At 38.4% G+C, this 16,805-nt stretch overlaps 1 protein-coding gene across 7 annotated transcripts in view; it reads left to right on the top strand.

The window, feature by feature from the left end:
• The first annotated feature begins 8,285 nt into the window (after positions 1–8,285).
• LOC117411086 (clathrin coat assembly protein AP180) overlaps positions 8,286–16,805 on the top strand; it is a 66,100-nt gene continuing 57,580 nt past the window's right edge. For 3 of the 7 annotated variants that reach the window (XM_059025626.1, XM_059025623.1, XM_059025622.1), the window contains exon 1: positions 8,294–9,354. In XM_059025626.1, coding sequence (XP_058881609.1) covers positions 9,225–9,354 — 130 coding nt within the window. In that variant the 5' untranslated portion in view covers positions 8,294–9,224. Of the gene's footprint in view, positions 9,355–16,805 lie in introns of all 7 variants that reach the window. The other 4 variants (XR_009328935.1, XM_059025628.1, XM_059025625.1 and 1 more) reach the window with 3 other exon arrangements.

Here is a 16,805-nt window from a genome sequence, read left to right as displayed (position 1 = left end):
CACTCAGTGACATTCAAGGATCTTTGACTTTTAAAGCAAATGAAGAATATTTTATTTTTTCTTGTTTCCGTTATATATATATATATATATATATATATATATATATATATATATATATATATATATATATATATATATATATATATATATATATATATGACCTGTCAAAAGAAGTGGCCAATGTCCATTTTGTTTTGTCTGAGCACTGGGATTTTTTTTATTTTTTATTTTATTTTTTTTAGGATGTCTGTTTGGGGAAACACAAAATCCACCTTTTTGATTACTTTGGGATCATTACTGTAAAAAACATGCATTGTCTCCAGGTTTGGATTTTTTTTTTTTTTTATGTCTAAACTATTTTGGTCTTAGGTAAATGATCTTTCAGATTTTTTTTTTTTTTTTAAGGCCAGAATGTGCCACATTAGACTTCAGGTGCTTTAGAATACCAGCCCTGCTGCATGGTCTCACCAAGTAATAAGGCAATGACAGTCTTGACTACTTTTTTACTTGTTTCTCAATTGAATACAATTTCAGAGACTGCCTTAAGACTGAGACTGTGATTAATACTATTTTATGCCTGTTAAATTATTATTATTATTATTATTATTATTATTATTATCCTGTTGAATAATTGTTATAGTTTTTTAGGGAAAGAAGAACAACTATGGTTACACCTGAACAAAAATAATAATAAATGTATTATGTGTTCAACAAGGCAGGTGAAATATTGGTAAAATAAATCCTTATTTTACAGTAGTTCCTCGCACAAGGTTACAGCGAACTGTGGTAACTGCCAAGTGGGATAACAGCCAGTGACTATATATATACAGCAGGGGTAGTTTACGTGTTTTCAGTGTATTATTGGCACAGCGAAAGTACATCAGCCAAAAGCACCATTCCACATTTAATTTGTAGTTTCCAACACTTACGTGAAATGTAGTAAATACCTGTCATACAGTAAGAGAAATAAGTCGCCAAAGGAACGTAAAAAATGTCCATCTCCTCCTCCCGATGTATTTTTTTTTTTTTTTTGCAGACCCCAGGAAAATATAAACTAGCCCTTTGCAATCCATTTATTAATTGTGCGTCAGGCACGTCAGGTCTAATTAATTTTCACACGCGCAGTTAATTTAGACGCGCTGTTTAAAAGTTGTTTTTTTTTTTTCCCACAGTCAAATGGGATTAAATGGCCCTGCATATCAACAAAGCACTCACTAGGCATCTCCAGCCCCGCCTCACCCTTTCGTTCGCTATAGCTTTCACCTATGTAAGAAATAATAATAAAAATAATAGTCGTACATACCGATCAATCATCTCCTGATCACTCGTTTTATCACCAAACTCCTCAATAATGCAATCCAAGTCATTATTTTATTACTATAACATCTCAAAAAAGCTCTGCAAATGTCCGTGTTCTCTGTGCGCTGATTCACACAGGCAGCCAGCTTGTTTACTTACGACCGCCCCGTTATCTAATACCAGGGCCATGTATGACTAATCATGAGATACCCCTTTTTTTTTTTTTTTCGACTTGTCTCGGCTCCTGTCGCTCCCACTCGGTAATTGAATGGTTTTCTCGGCTTTTTCCAGAGAAAAAACGACTAGAAACCCGTTTTTTGCGTTGCTGTCGGACCCTGTCCGACAAAGGACCTGAGAGGAATAATTGCAATGTCGGACCCAGTCCGACAATGGACCGCAAAGGGCTAGACAACACTACTATGTCGGGCAATGAACATTGTTTTATTAAATACAGGTGGTAAACTATACTTAACAAACAGGGCAGATCTAGAATACACAGTCACGGCAAGTGGTTTGCACAGCCCGTTAATTAAAACAATAACTAAACACAGAATTGCAATGTAAAACTAAAGGGCAGTGCACCTCAATACCTTCACAGAGACAGGGCTCACGAAAAAAAAAAAAAAAAACAGCAATAAAACCAACACAGTCCCTCTTCAGCACTCCTCTAAAACCCCAATGCCATTTAAAATAGTAGTTTAAAAACACATACATGACAAAATGGAGACCAAAAGCACAGACAGGGAGATACGCCTTTAAATTCGGCGGCTCTTTCTTTCCTATTTGTCTTCCTACCACCCGCCGAATCAGAGAGCCCCGCACCGGATGAGTAGGAGAAAGCACAGCTGGGGGTGTGGCGTCAGGAGAAGCCATGCCGCCAAGGAGGGAGTGTCCTATCCTGCCAGTGTCAGAGCCCCAGAGAGAGCGCCCAGCATCGCCAGAGTGCCCAGCGCTACTGCGTGAGAAAGAGAACCCCGCGCCACAACTGCCGTCTGAAAGACAGTCCGCCCCGGCACAGTGTCCCCCGCCACCTAAGAGAAAGTGCCCCACACTGCCAGTGAGAGCATAACGTGCTGCCACCAGTGATAGACTGCACAGCGACATCAGCGAAAGAGTACCTTCCGCCACCCGGAAGAGACTGTCCTACGCTGCCAGAGAGAAAGTACCTTGTGCCGTCAGAGCCCCAGAGAGGGTGCCCAGCCTCGCCAGAGCCCCAGAGAGAGAGCCCAGCATTGCAGCCCTAGACAGAGTGCCCCACGCCGTGCCTGCAGCACCCAGCCCTCGCCAAACTGGGTTCCAAGGTTGCTGTTGGGGCTGTGCTAGCTAGCCTCTGCCCCCCTGTGTGGAGGGGGCCAGCGGTCCCAGGAAGCCCAGACCCAGAAGGCATTGCCGTCCAGGACTGGCACGAGGGTCTGGAATTGGTGGCTGCCCTGGAGCCCTGTGATGCGGCCCAGCCCCTGAAGTGGTCGTCACGTTGCGTTACTGTCCTCCACCCTGGCAACCACACAGGCTGCAGGTTAGTGCTTCCCGAAGTGTTTGAGTGGGGGCTAGTGTAGCAGCAGGTCAGTTTGGGACTGCATGGGACTGGACGCTGGGGGTGGGGTGCAGGAATGTCAGTGTCAGTGTGCTGTTGTCAGTAGAAGTGTGTTTTGTGTGTTGCCTGGGGTGTCATGTGCACTGTGCAGCTGTATGTAGATGGGGTATGTGTTGTGATTTGTGCTCAGTTCCGCCAAGCAGCTGTTTGCGCGGGACCGAGGGTCTGAGCGAACAGACCATGCGTATGTAAATGTACGCCTGTGCGTGTGAACTAATAGGGCAGGGGGATCACTATTTTATGTGTGCAGCTCGGGGTCATGTTGTGGTTTTCATGTAGCTGTTTTCATGTAGGTGTTTTCATGTAGCTGTGTGTCCTGGAGCTGTCTATCGGCGCTAAACCATTTAATAAGAGAGTGTTCATTTGCCTGCTGTTCCAACGCTTCAATAAAAATAGCAGTTTTCACTGCTTTAAACTGCATCCTGTGCTGTCTCCATTTCTTCCTGCTGTCGACCAGATACGCTGTTGCTACAATATATAGCAGATTGTTAAGTATCCGGAATGTATAAATGGGTAATTGTATGTAAAAATAAATAAATAATGTGATATCTGTATAATGTGAAAAAATGTATAATGTGATATCTTGTAACAATTGTAAGTCGCCCTGGATAAGGGCGTCTGCTAAGAAATAAATAATAATAATAATAATAATAATGTGAATTGAATGCATTGATTGCTAGATTACTATTTCTAGTAATCGGATAAGATATTAAATGACAATGAATACTGGGTGCTCTTAATAGATGTAATGAGTTCTGATTTCAATACACTCTGATGAAGACAACATGTCAAAACACGTCAGCGCACCTGTTTTTACCTTGCTTTAATGAATAAAGTATTAATAATTGACACACTTTTGGGGTGTAGACTTTTATTTAGTGGGAGTTGCTGTCTTTTCTCTTTGGCGGTGGCAACATCTAAGAAGTGTTTCCTATTTAATGTTTCCTGGGACGAAGCACCTCGTGTCTGATTAAATGAACTGAAACATCTCTGTAGTGCTGGCATTTATATCTATCTATCCTGATGCACAAAAGAAACACCACACTCAGGTCTGATGGATTTAATCAAATATTTGAAACAGAGATATCAAACAAAAATCACAGAAAATGTGAACAAAAATACAGATCAAAGAATCATAAATTCTCAGTATGAAACATGACACTGTCAAAATGAAAACATTACAAAGTTAGAACCGGGTATGACCTCCCAGAGCATTAACACAATCCTACCAGTGTTGACGCATAGACCTTATCAGCCTCTGGATAGACTGCTGTGGGATGTTCCGTAGCTCTTCCTGTGCAGCTGCAGCCAGCTGGCGAAGGTTGGCTGGTCGCGGTTGCCCCACTGGTTGGCTTGAACAATGCAACAGTCAGCGTAACGGTCCTGGGCTGTTGTGGTAACCTTCTGCCTTCCAGGACGTGGCCTGTCCCTCACAGAGCCAGTTTCCTGGTTTCTCTGGACTAGTCTGCTGTTTGTTGAAGAACAACATCTCATTCTCCAGGCAACTTCTCTCACAGACAGGCCGCCTTCAATCATGCCGATAGCAACCAGGTGATCTTCATTACTCAAGCGGGGCGTGGTCGTATCTTTCACTGTTCTTGCATTAATTAAAATCATATATTTTCAAATGGCTATTTATACAGATTCTTAATCAACTAATTTTGGCAATTTTAACTCAACTCAAATAAACACTGAGCACCTGGCATGACTTGAGCTCAGTATTTTGTTATTCCAAGGAACAATACTACTCAAACAATCAAACTTACTGTATCTGCTCACTATTTAAAATGCAAATTACATTATGTATGTGTCCAATGAGCTATTGATGTAAAACTTGGACTGTTGTGTTTTCATTGTGCAACAGTGCCTATAGAAAGTCTACAACACCTTGAACTTTTTTCACATTTTGTTCTGTCAGTGCCTCAGTTTCATGCGTTTAAATGAGGATTTTTTTCAATTTATCTACACACCATACTCCACACAGTTAAGGGGAAAAAAGTTAAGTTTTTTTTATTGAGAAAAATTATATATTAAATACAAAACTGAAAGATCATAATTGAATAAGTCTCCACCCCCCTGAGTTAATACTTGGTGGAAGCACCTTTGGCAGCAATTACAGCTGAAACATTTGAGGGAACCTTTTGATTCTTCTAACTTAGCTTGTGTTTTTGATACAAGTTAGAAGAAATAATTGGGGCAACCTTGGCCCCCATCGGTTTCACAGTTGTGCCTATTTGCTTTGTGCTGGGCAAGGTTTCCCCAATGGTTTCTTGAAACTTGGCTTGTGTTTTTGATATCTCTACTTTAAATGGCTGGGCACTTTTGATAACTTGCCATTTAACATTTCCAATGTGTTTGTTTCAGATAAAATACACTAAAAAAAAAAAAAAAAAAAAAAAAGTTAATTCAGCAGTTTTTCAACCATTACTTTTTAAACTATGCAATACTTCGGTTTAATTGCGTTCAGTGAAAGCAGCCTAACGATCACACAATATCATTTAAAAATAGTTTAATATATAATACATTTTAACCCCTTCACATAATAGTAGTAGCAGGCCCTTCTTACTGAACTGTACAGAGCAACGTGATCGTGCTTGATGGGTCAACATGCTTGGAGCCCCTGCAGCCTGAAGAGGTTGGCAGGGGTAGAGAAGAGATGAGCAATGCGAATATAGTGAAATGAAGGAAAGGAGGTCTTGCGGTAAACACATTGCCATTATATGAAGGTGAAAGGATGTAACGCAAGGTGGACGGTGGAGCAAATGGGATTGGAGTTCTTAAACTCAAGGAGATGGAAGGTTTCCTGCAAAAGGAGATTCTGGTGCTTCTGTACAATGACGGGAGCACCAGGAAGCTCAACTATCTTTGCAGGCGGATTTTGTCCAATAGAAGTCTCCACAAGGTTGGGTATATAAACATACTAGACTGCCAAGAGGTCAAACTGTGCCTCCAACAAGGTTTGCTTTGTGCCAAGGTAGTGTACAATGATTGCAATACAAAAGCAAAATGTATTACATCAACACCAAGGACTTATCTTTTAGTGTAAAGTTGTGCAAGGCCTGGTCTTTAAATACCCAAATTGCATATCTACTAAAGCGGTTGTCTGTTCTATGTAGGCTATTTTATAAAAAAAAAAGCATGTTTACTTCCTCAAAAAGGTACAATAATTAGAACACAAAATTAAAGGGCAAAGAAATCGGTTATACAGAGTCGTTTGTTCTAACATGGTCCAATATTCATAATTTGAAATATAATTTTAGATGGAAATGCAACAGATACAAAACTAGATTGTTCTTTTGTAATGAAGTGCTCAATGCAAAAGACAACATATAGGACAATCCTAAGTGGTGTTTTTTTTTAACAGCATTCTTTATTTCAGCAAAGTATTCACCTTACTGAAGTGCCTGTCTAGTGGTAAAATCCAATTCTTTACCCTGTACACATTCATTTATTTTAAAGCATGGGGTACACACATTTAACAAACTGTTTACCTTAAGGCAAAAACATACATTTACAGATGTAGTTTGATGTACTTAGAGTATATCCAGTGTCTTGTAGTGTGAGTTTATACTGTAACTCATGAAACTTTTTTGCAGCAGTGGAGAACTGACATTGAGCAGCATAACTGTACAATTTATCAAAACTACATTTCAGTAATACTGGCATGCATAGAAAGAGGACTGGTGCTAAATAATTTATTTAAACAGATTACTTAGCCAAGAAAGGAGATTAAACAGACATATAAAAAGTCTTAACAAGCATGCCAACACAATTCTTTCATTTCTAAATTTTGACAGCTAACTGCAAAATACCACAGCCATGTCAACAGCAAGTCTGTTTTAAAACACCGAGGCCTACATTAAGTTTTCCATTAACAGAACCCTTGCATCTTTATTTACTAACCCTTAATGCTAGCTTACTGACATTCCTTTAACTTTGTTCACTTTGATTACTGTCTGTCTGGTTATAAATAGATTGGTGGATGGAGACATGCCTACTCCAATGTCCAAAGTCTATTGTGTACTGATTCATTTACAAACAACTTCAGCTGGTGGACAGATGAAAGCTAAACTGCTTTTTCAAAATGTGGAAACCATTAATCACTTACTTAAATAGACTGCGACTGCGATAAGGTAGCAGCAAGACACTCAGAAGACAGGAAACTGCAGTACAAGTGCTAAATCACACTTTAATAAACACAAATAACACAAAGGGACAAACTAAAGGTTTAAACAAACATACAACAACTGCTCAGGCTGAGCAGCGCCTTCACTGAACTTTTAAAGACAATACAGGTTCACTAACCAAACTCCTCTCTCCAAATGGAGTCCTGGGCTCTCCTTTTGTGGGAAGTGGCTGGAGCCCAATTAATCAATAATTAGCAATTATCTAATTAAGGCTTCAGCCACATTCTCACATTTTTTTGGCAGGAATTAACACCATCCCTGCCAACCACCATCAAACACCAATAAATATACATGGGCAGAGCTCTTGCTCTGCCACAGCGACAGACTCAATTTTATAATTACTGTATAGAATTCAGGCTATAGTATACATACAATGATTATGTTCACACATTCATTGTTTTGCATATACATTTTTTTTAAACTTTCGATCCTGGTCTCTGAGAAATCATGTGATATTAGCTGAGCGTAGTTTGGAGGCTTAAATTTGCCCCAGATTCACTGTTTAAAATTAAAGAAATAGCAATGAAAAGATGTAAATGAGGGATCCACCACCATATTTATTTCTTACATTTAAACAAGTTCTATAATATAGGTAATCTACAAATGGACTTTAAAAACTCGAATTACAGTTTGGTTTCAAATTCATTTTAATTGTATGTTGATAAATTCTTATCTACTGTAGCTAAAAAGCATAAAAGAAGCTGGTCAGTTTTTCCTGCTTATAGTACAAACCTATGTATAAGGTCACACCTCTCTGCATGTGTCAGACTGATACAAAAATAACTTGAATTTCTAGTTACACTTATTTTAAAGGAAAACTATTAATAACAATTATTTGCATTAATGTTTCTATTGTTACTCTGTTTCTCTATGACTCACATGCAAGTCTTTATATACAACATGAATCCTTCCAATAAAAATACCTTTGGCTGTGATACTAAAACAGAATGCAGAACATAACAGAATGCAGAACATTTGCTTAATATTTTGTCATTGATAGGCAGATTTTGCTCATCACCTATTTGTAAGGTGAATTGTACGTCGAAAATAATAAACACAATAATCAAAAAATCGTCGACGGTAAGAGTAACTGGGTACAGATGTTTTGACCCGCAGCATTTAAGTTGATATGCCTTTAAACAAGGTAAGGATTTTCCATATGGAGGAACACTGTATTACCCTCTGCGGTGTCTGTCACATGTATCTCTGGACTGCTCCCCTTTAAGTGCGGCACGGACGGGGGTGTGGTTGGGGTCGAGGATGTTACCGGTTTGTTAATGACGTGTCACCTGACTCCGTCCGAGTACATTACAGACGGGGGAGGAGAGAAATAAAATAAATAAAAATAAAGGAAAATAAATTCATTGAAACATCACCATCGTTCACCCCCTCGGCAATCAGCATCACTCATGTAGATAAGCAGGAGAAGAGACGAAAAAAAAAAATAAATGCATCCCGCTGTGGAGGGAGGAATGAAATGAGCGGTGCTTAATGAATAAGAAATCCTACATTATAAAAAATACAGCACCGTGGACTGTGAAGAATAATCCTCGATTCAGTGAGAAGGACATCGACTGCCCTGGTGTCATCCTGATATAGAACCGTCATTTTATCACAGGGTTCAAAATCAACGTTCTGTTCTTTTAATTTTTTCTGCAGGCATCTCGTGCAAAGGGATTTCTGTATTTTTGACAGCAGCAGATTACCATTGCAAAGGAAAATTAGTAACGGGATTTTTTTTCTTTCTTTTCATTTCATAGGAAGACCACATCCTTAGGTTACCGGTACCGAATTATTAGTGGTATTTGAAAGAAAGCAGCTTATTTATAATTTAAAGCAAAAACGCTTTAATCGTGTTTTATTTATTTATTAAGACAAATACAATAAAAACAATTCTGTTACATAGGGGGGGAAAAACGGGGCAGAAAACATTATTTAAAATTATACATGATAAGGGAACCGGTTAATTTCATGTTGAAATTTTTATTATATCTTGGCTGCAAATAATTTATATAACATATCCTAATAGGATATAAAAAAGACCAATTCTGAAATATATAATATATAACCATTTGTTGGTTAAAGAGAAATACATCTATTTATGTGAGATTCATTCTTGAGGCTGTTGTAGCTTTGGAAAGAAGATGTCGGGTCAGACTCTAACAGATCGCATTGCTGCTGCTCAATACAGCGTTACCGGCTCAGCTGTGGCACGGGCTGTCTGCAAAGCGACCACTCATGAGGTGATGGGACCCAAGAAAAAACACCTGGACTGTAAGTGTGTTCTGTTTTTGCATTTACGTAATTGTTTTCAAAATGATTTGCAATTAAAAGTCCTCTATAAATTATATATATATATATATATATATATATATATATATATATATATATATATATATATATATGAATGTTATTATTATTATTATTTTTATGTAAAGAGGAAAATTTGGGGGGTGGGAGGGTCTGATGGAAATGCATTTGCTTGTGATTTTTTTCCTTCCCCTCTTTGCCAGTGTGGCTCTGGCTCGATTACTGTACTGTACAAGCCATTTTGCAAAAAAAAAACATTTATGCATATAAATTATTAAAAAAAGTTCCTCTGGTTCCAAAAACGTTTTATAATTTGTAGCCCTGATGTAAGTATTTCAGAATCCCCTCCAAACCACCCTCAGTTTCAAGGCCGTTTACTAGCCTAGGGCTGATGATGCTTTTTTAGGAATGCATCTTCTGCACATGCCAAATGGCAAGATATGCAACATGGCATCCAGTCTGGTGTACCTTGGGCCTTTGTCAGCATTGCCCAGTGATCTGCCAGCTAGCAGTTCTTTGGCCAGTGTGATGATCTCATCAGGTTTTCCCTTTCCCTCGAGATGGAATCCACTCTGCCTTGTTCTAAAGAAGGATTAGGGCACCAATCAAAAAAGCAGCTGAGGCATTGTGAAAACTCATTGTGACTATTTCTCAGGATGCTTTAAATTGCTTGTCATTCTGTCAGGAATGGACATTTTAAAATACTGGATTACTATATGTCTTTGAAAACTGGCCACCACAACACTTTTATTTTTCTTAAAAACTTAATATAACCTTTCCCAGGCCTCACAGAAACATTATCTGCAGAGTACAGGGAGCAGCTCTGTTTGTTGCAAATGGATCCATTATAATATAACGTACTGTTTCGAATTTCAGACACAGCCCAGATATCCCACCCTCAATTTCAGGAAAAAATAAAAAATAAAATAAATATGCATTTACAAAGATACAACCTCAATTAAGCATATGGAGGCAGTTTGCGGGCGTCTGCTATCACACAGAGAATTACAGTTATGTGCTGCTTCTCATTTCCAGTCATGATTACACACACCTGTTTTTCTCCCAGTTTGTGGTATTGCTTGGCATGTCGAAAAATACGAGAGTCTGATCAGCATTTCCGATCTGTCCAAGCTGGCACTGTTTGTTAGAAATGCTGAAATTGTAAATGCTTCTCTTTGCATGCCTGTCTGTATGTATGTCATGGATAATTCGAGCTCCGGCAGTCACGTTGCTGTTTGTGTACTCGGGTAGTCACGTCTTTTGTTGGAGATTTTAATACACACATTACTATACTGTACTCGAATTTATGATACAGGCCATTTTTGAGAAGCAACATTTTTTTTTTTTTAAAGTGTGTCTTAAACTCGAAGGAATACGGTATATTATTTCAGAAAGGAGTCATCCACAAAAGATTATATGATAAATGAACAATTATTTATTGCATTTGACAAATGCCCGTAATGAAGCTCAATATAATTTGGCACATGGCCTTGTTCATTAGAGCTCGATAGTCGCCCCTATACGCTGGCCGAACTACGATGTAAATGTATATTGACTGAATGATAACTATTGCCAGTGGGCAGGACAAGTGGCATTCTGGGTAACCTTTCCCCTAGACAAGGCGCAGTAAGGTGGAGGTAGGGGAGGAGGAGGATCAAACAAAGAAATGGCAAGGGCTATTTAAAGGAGCAGCTTGAATACGTATGTGATTAGTGGGTGGATTCTCCTTTCAGAAAAACAACATAGTTTCCAAGTCTTGGTAAGAGATCTCCAGATCTTAAAACAAAATATGTTGTTTCAGGATGTGTGCTGCACCCATCAATGGCTGCACTGTCTGATTAGCAGTTCAGCATCCTCTTTTGCTTGATAGGAAGTGCACAAATTAGGGGATAATAGAAAAACAATAGCATTTCCAACATTATTTGTCTACCAGAGTTTTAAAATATCCATGTCAGTTACACAGCAGAAAGCCTACATAGTTAATGCTAGGCCTAATGATACTGTGCATAATGTTCCAAAATTATAACATACAGGGTTTATTCAATTAATCTAAACAGCTAAGCATCTAAATACAACCATCGACTAAATCAGGGGTGTCAAACTCAGTTCCTGGAGAGCCGCAGTGTCTTCTGGCTTTCGTTCCACCCAAGCTCTCAATTACTCAATTGGTCTAATTATTAGATTAACTGGACACATTTAACACATCTCTTCAGGCCTCAAAATGTTTCACAGGTAGTGTACCTTGAATCAAGTGCATTTTTAAAACCATCAACTGAAAAAGACCTTGAAAAATATTAAATATGTCAAATTCAACAAATAATTAGATCAATTATGTTAACGGAGAGCTTAAGTTGGAATGAAAACCAGAAGACCCTGCGGCCCTCGAGGACTGGAGTTTGACACCCCTGGACTAAATCATTACAATACAAACGTTCCTTCTTTTTTTCCCATATTGTTACTGACAGAAATTAACTATTACCATGCACTGTTGGCTGTCTGATTTTCATAACCTTACATTTATTCATTAATACAAATATTGGCAGAAATTACATTAATTTATATCCATTGGATAAGTCCAGTATTTAAATAGTATAGGCCACAGTAACCATAGGCAAATATATTCAGTTAGCTCTCCTTTGTTAAAATTCCTATAAGAAGAAAGCTCAGCTTCAGTACCAGTTTTTGAATATTAGCCTGCATTTTTGTCAGGGCTGGCCTTCACAATTAAATCCTTCCCTTTATTCACCAGTTCCTTTAGGGTGTGTTGTAGGCAGGTGTTCACATAACTTTTAACATTAGGTTCTCATGGGAGTACCAGCAGAAATGGTTTGGTACTCACCAAAATTAGGGGTCATCATCTAAGTCGCTGTCTAGCTCCACTTCCTCCTCCGACAGTTCAAACAATTGGGATGGTAAAGTGACAGAGACAGAGACCACAACAATAGTTTCAAAATGTTTAAGTAGGAGTCTGAATTGCTGGTTATTACAATTTTTAACAAATCATCATGCATGCTCTATTATTTCAATATCCTACCACCATATTCCCCCCCTGGGGATTCAAAAGCAAAAACCAATACACTTTGTCACTTTATTAGTGTTGTTGAACATGTTAGCTTGACGGCACAAAGGGAGCCATATAAAGATATAACTGAGGGGGAATATATATTATTTTAAGTAAATGTATATTTTTAAACTCACATTTAAATGGAGCAGCTTTCAAACATTGACACCTCCGAAGCTTCCTTAACGCCACTCCCCATAACTGCATTCCTCTTCTCTGAATGGGTGGCTTAATAGAGATCAATCTTTTAATAAAAACTTGATGCAGCCAATGATAGCGCTAGCATGGGGGGGCTGTAATTAAATTGGAGCCCTCCTGGAGATCATTGACAGAGCCTGTAGACCCTGACCCGAGAAAAGAGGTTAGGCAGGTTACCCTCGCTGCCTTTATGAAAAATGCTTTCCTATTAAGAATGTACGACAGTACGCCTTTGCGTCTTAAAGAACAATATGGAAGTCTGCATTTGTCTTTATTGGTTATAGGCCTACCTCTGCAATGTGCATTGGGTTTGAGATCAGGTTTCAGCAGCATGGCTGGCTCCATCGCAAACTGAAAGTCTTTTCAAGGGTAATTGCATCGCCTTGCCACCTGCTTTTGATAAAAGGCCCTTGGGCAAGTGATTTTTTTTTTTTTTTTGGGGGGGGGGGGGGGGTGTTGAAAGCATCTATTGCACAATACATGCTTGCATTGTATAATATACTCTTCTTTCATCGATTGATGCTTTAGTGCTATTAGAAGACAATTTTTAGAACATTTGTATATTTTGATCAAAATCTCATTAAAAGAATATACAGTAGTAAAAAAAAGCAACATTTTCTCTCTTCCCTAGAACATGCAGCTTGTCTTCTAGGGTCAGTACTTCTCTTTTTAATAATGCGTGAATTAGTTGAAGCACAACATGTATTATTTACAAGGTAAAATGGCAAATTACAACTAGAATCAGTTTGCATACATTACATATGCACTGTACTTCAGCAAGGTAGAGTAGTCTACCTATAGTTATGGATATAAGTGTATTTAATTAGACCACCTAATTACATTTTAAGTAGAAGGTTTTAAAATGATAAAACTTAAAATAAATAAGTTATAATTTATTGGCTAGTATTACATTTTCCCTAATAATTGTAACACTTTGTTTTGACTTGCAGGGATGTCAGAATTTGCTGCTGTACAGAAACAATGAAAGGGCCACGTTGCTTCTGCAGCTGTTATTTGTACTGTTCAAGTAAATTCAATTAATACATTTCAAGCGCAGAATCCAGCAGCCCGTCGCGTATCCGACATGCGGTGGGACCAGAGTAAGGGCTGATATGTAAAAAGGCAGATAAATGAATCCTGTTTTAAATACCATTATACACAGCTGTAACAATTACTATATTCACACAATTATTGTTTTGAGATTCAGCTTTTATTAGGGGGATCCCCTAAATCCCTTGTTTAGAAAGATACAGGGTATTAATGTGACAGGGTAGCCGTCTGCCGTGTGGGTGCGTGCATTCACTGCTGAGTGACAGGCAGGAGAGCGAGACAGAGGTTGAAGATGTTACGCCCCGCAGGTGAACATGATTTATTTACATATAAACACACTGTACAGCTCACGTGACACTACCAGCAATGGTAGTACACGGAGTACCTACAACACAGTGTATGAAAACTTTGGTGGGATCTACAATCTCTGAACCCATTTTCTCTGTTCAATAACGAACTGTAGCTACCTTTGTCGGTGGTTTTGACTTGCCTACTCACTCTTCTCTATCCAACCCTAGGTTTGGTTCACTCGTTCACTCACTCACTCACTCACTCTCTCACACACTCACTCACTCACACACACACACACACACACACACAGTCATGCACACACACTCACGCACGGACACACATGCACGCACGCACGCAACACACATGCACGCACGCACGCAACACACACAGGCGAATTTCAGCTTCTTTAGCCCAGTTAGCTTTGATTTTGCAGCAGCCCTGAGCTGAGTAAATGGAGCCCTTTTATATCTGATGCCCCTCTGGAACACCCCTACCTGCTGATTAGATTCCACACCTGGTAATCACACACAACAGACAGGCTCTCCCGTCAGGTACTTCATTAATTAATTACAATAAATATACACTATTTACAACGTACATTTACACAAAAACCCCTCTTCATGCGTAGGGCTCCTGCCCTGCCACAGTGCTGTATACGTAGGCTTAAGCACAACTCGCTTTTGCTTTCCTGTAGCCATTTTGCATTAGCGCTGTACACATGGGTGACTTTGCTGAAGAGCTTGATCATGGCAGATAAACGGTTAGGGAGGATATGTGACGGGCGGATACACGACGGATTACTGTACTCTTATTTTGGAGCAAATTAGCTACTGTATGTCATGTGCTTTTAAGACCTTGAGATCAAGATCTATAAGTGCTAATAATGATTCCTTGCAGTTCTAAACTGACTAAAGAGGTAAAAGCAGAGACAAACATGTTAAAACAGCATGGCAAATTATGGTATAATAAATTAAGGTAAATGCACAGTATAAGCATTGTAAACTGCAAAATAATGTGCAATTTTACCATGGGAGTTTTTTTTATATGGTAAACAACAACCAATAGGCTATTCTTTTAAAAGGGTATACAGTATAAAGCAGATGAAAGATTAAGGTGAAGTTTGTTGAAGTTCTTGTACCTTAAAGTAAACCACCCCTCTGTGCTTTGTTGCCATGTCTGCCATAATGCATTTTAGACTACCCATGACGTAAGTTTCCAAGGGGAAGCAGGTACTGTATTCTTGAACTAAACTAATGTGAGCCAGATGGACTGGCATCAAGGTCTGCTTTCTGATAAGAGTGCTGATATACTGTATACTGTAAAAACAGAAATGTTCAGGGAACAGAAAATGTCAGATCTAGAAAGGGAAAATCTCTGGCCTTAATAGAGAATTAAATAGTGTATAATTTGCCTTTTCAGCACTCAGCCAGTTGTTAAAAGATTTGATCAATTATTAAGTTCACAAGGTTTAAGAAGATTCAGTCTGTGTTTCTCATGAAATGAAGCACACACCCACAAACCATGCTGGTTGCAAATCAAATCAATATGACACTAAATTGAACCACACGCTGATGGGTTACTTGTGATGCATTTGAGAAATAATTGGCTTCTTATTAAATTATGTTCTACTGCTGTGATGAAAATGTTGTGAAAGGCGTTTCCAGGGATGGATTCAACCCACAAAATACAGAACCCAAATGATTTACCTTTCTATTTAACATCTCAACAAACAACTACAAATCTCCATTTAGTGATCAGCTAATTTGGATCAAGTTGTCATTTGTATTCTAATATAAAACTTGTCTAAATGGTTCTAGAGCTCTCCAAATATAAAGACACTGATCTAGCCTATGTTACATCTATAGCAGGTAACTCATGAACTTTGGTGAAACCCCCTTAATACAGACTTTTTTTCTCGTTTTTTATTTTTATCATCATACAGTAATATTGCTTGTTTGCTAAAAACTGCATTTAAAAATATTTTTTTCCTGTTATCTTTATGGGGAAGCAGAGTATTTATACATCAATTTTACTATACTGTACTTGGTAAAAGGCACTTTAATAGATGTCATTAGGGAACAATTACACACAACATAAAAAAAAAAAACAATTACCATGCAGGATTTGCATATTTAGTGATATTTATTTAATTATACATTGGACTGCTTAGAATATACAATAATGTGCTTCAAACTAGCAAACAGCAGAACTAGTTTTATACGATTACATACATTTTATTCCTCTGTTTCCTTGGCAAGTTCAATTGAAAAGCATTGCATTATAATAAATTGTTTTTAAGCATAGATAAAACATGTGGTGGGGGGGGGGGGGTGACAGGGCAGGGGGAGGTAAATATCTATTCATAGACATTCACAACAGGTGATATGATCTGATTGTTCTAAGGATGTAATCATGAAATAGGGGTGCTACCTGTGTCTGTTTGATATTTGGAAAGGCTTGTCTGTGCTAGATAGAGCTTATTGTTTTTCACTCAACTGCAAGTTTGTAAAATGCACGACAAGTGCATACTCCATTTCAAATCATGTACATTATAAGAAATCAACCGCTGTTATAGATTTCTAAAAATTCCATCTTATTTTGAAAAGCTGTCATCCTGTGCACAGAACATATGGCATTATTAAAAAAATGCACATTTTGTGTTTTTAATAGCAGTTCCTGAGTATGATGTTCAATTTATAATAAGTGCAGGGTGTCTGTCAGTTTGCACAGTTTGAGAGGCCAGAACAAGATGCATATTCTCACTCTCTCAACCAAATAAATTGCAATGCAGTACAGTATGTTCATGTCGGTATTG

The sequence above is a fragment of the Acipenser ruthenus genome, chromosome 6, assembly GCF_902713425.1.
Source record: "Acipenser ruthenus chromosome 6, fAciRut3.2 maternal haplotype, whole genome shotgun sequence".
NCBI lineage: Eukaryota > Metazoa > Chordata > Actinopteri > Acipenseriformes > Acipenseridae > Acipenser > Acipenser ruthenus.
The sequence above is the reverse complement of the archived record's forward strand: the minus strand, read 5'-3'. Positions and strand labels throughout refer to the sequence as shown.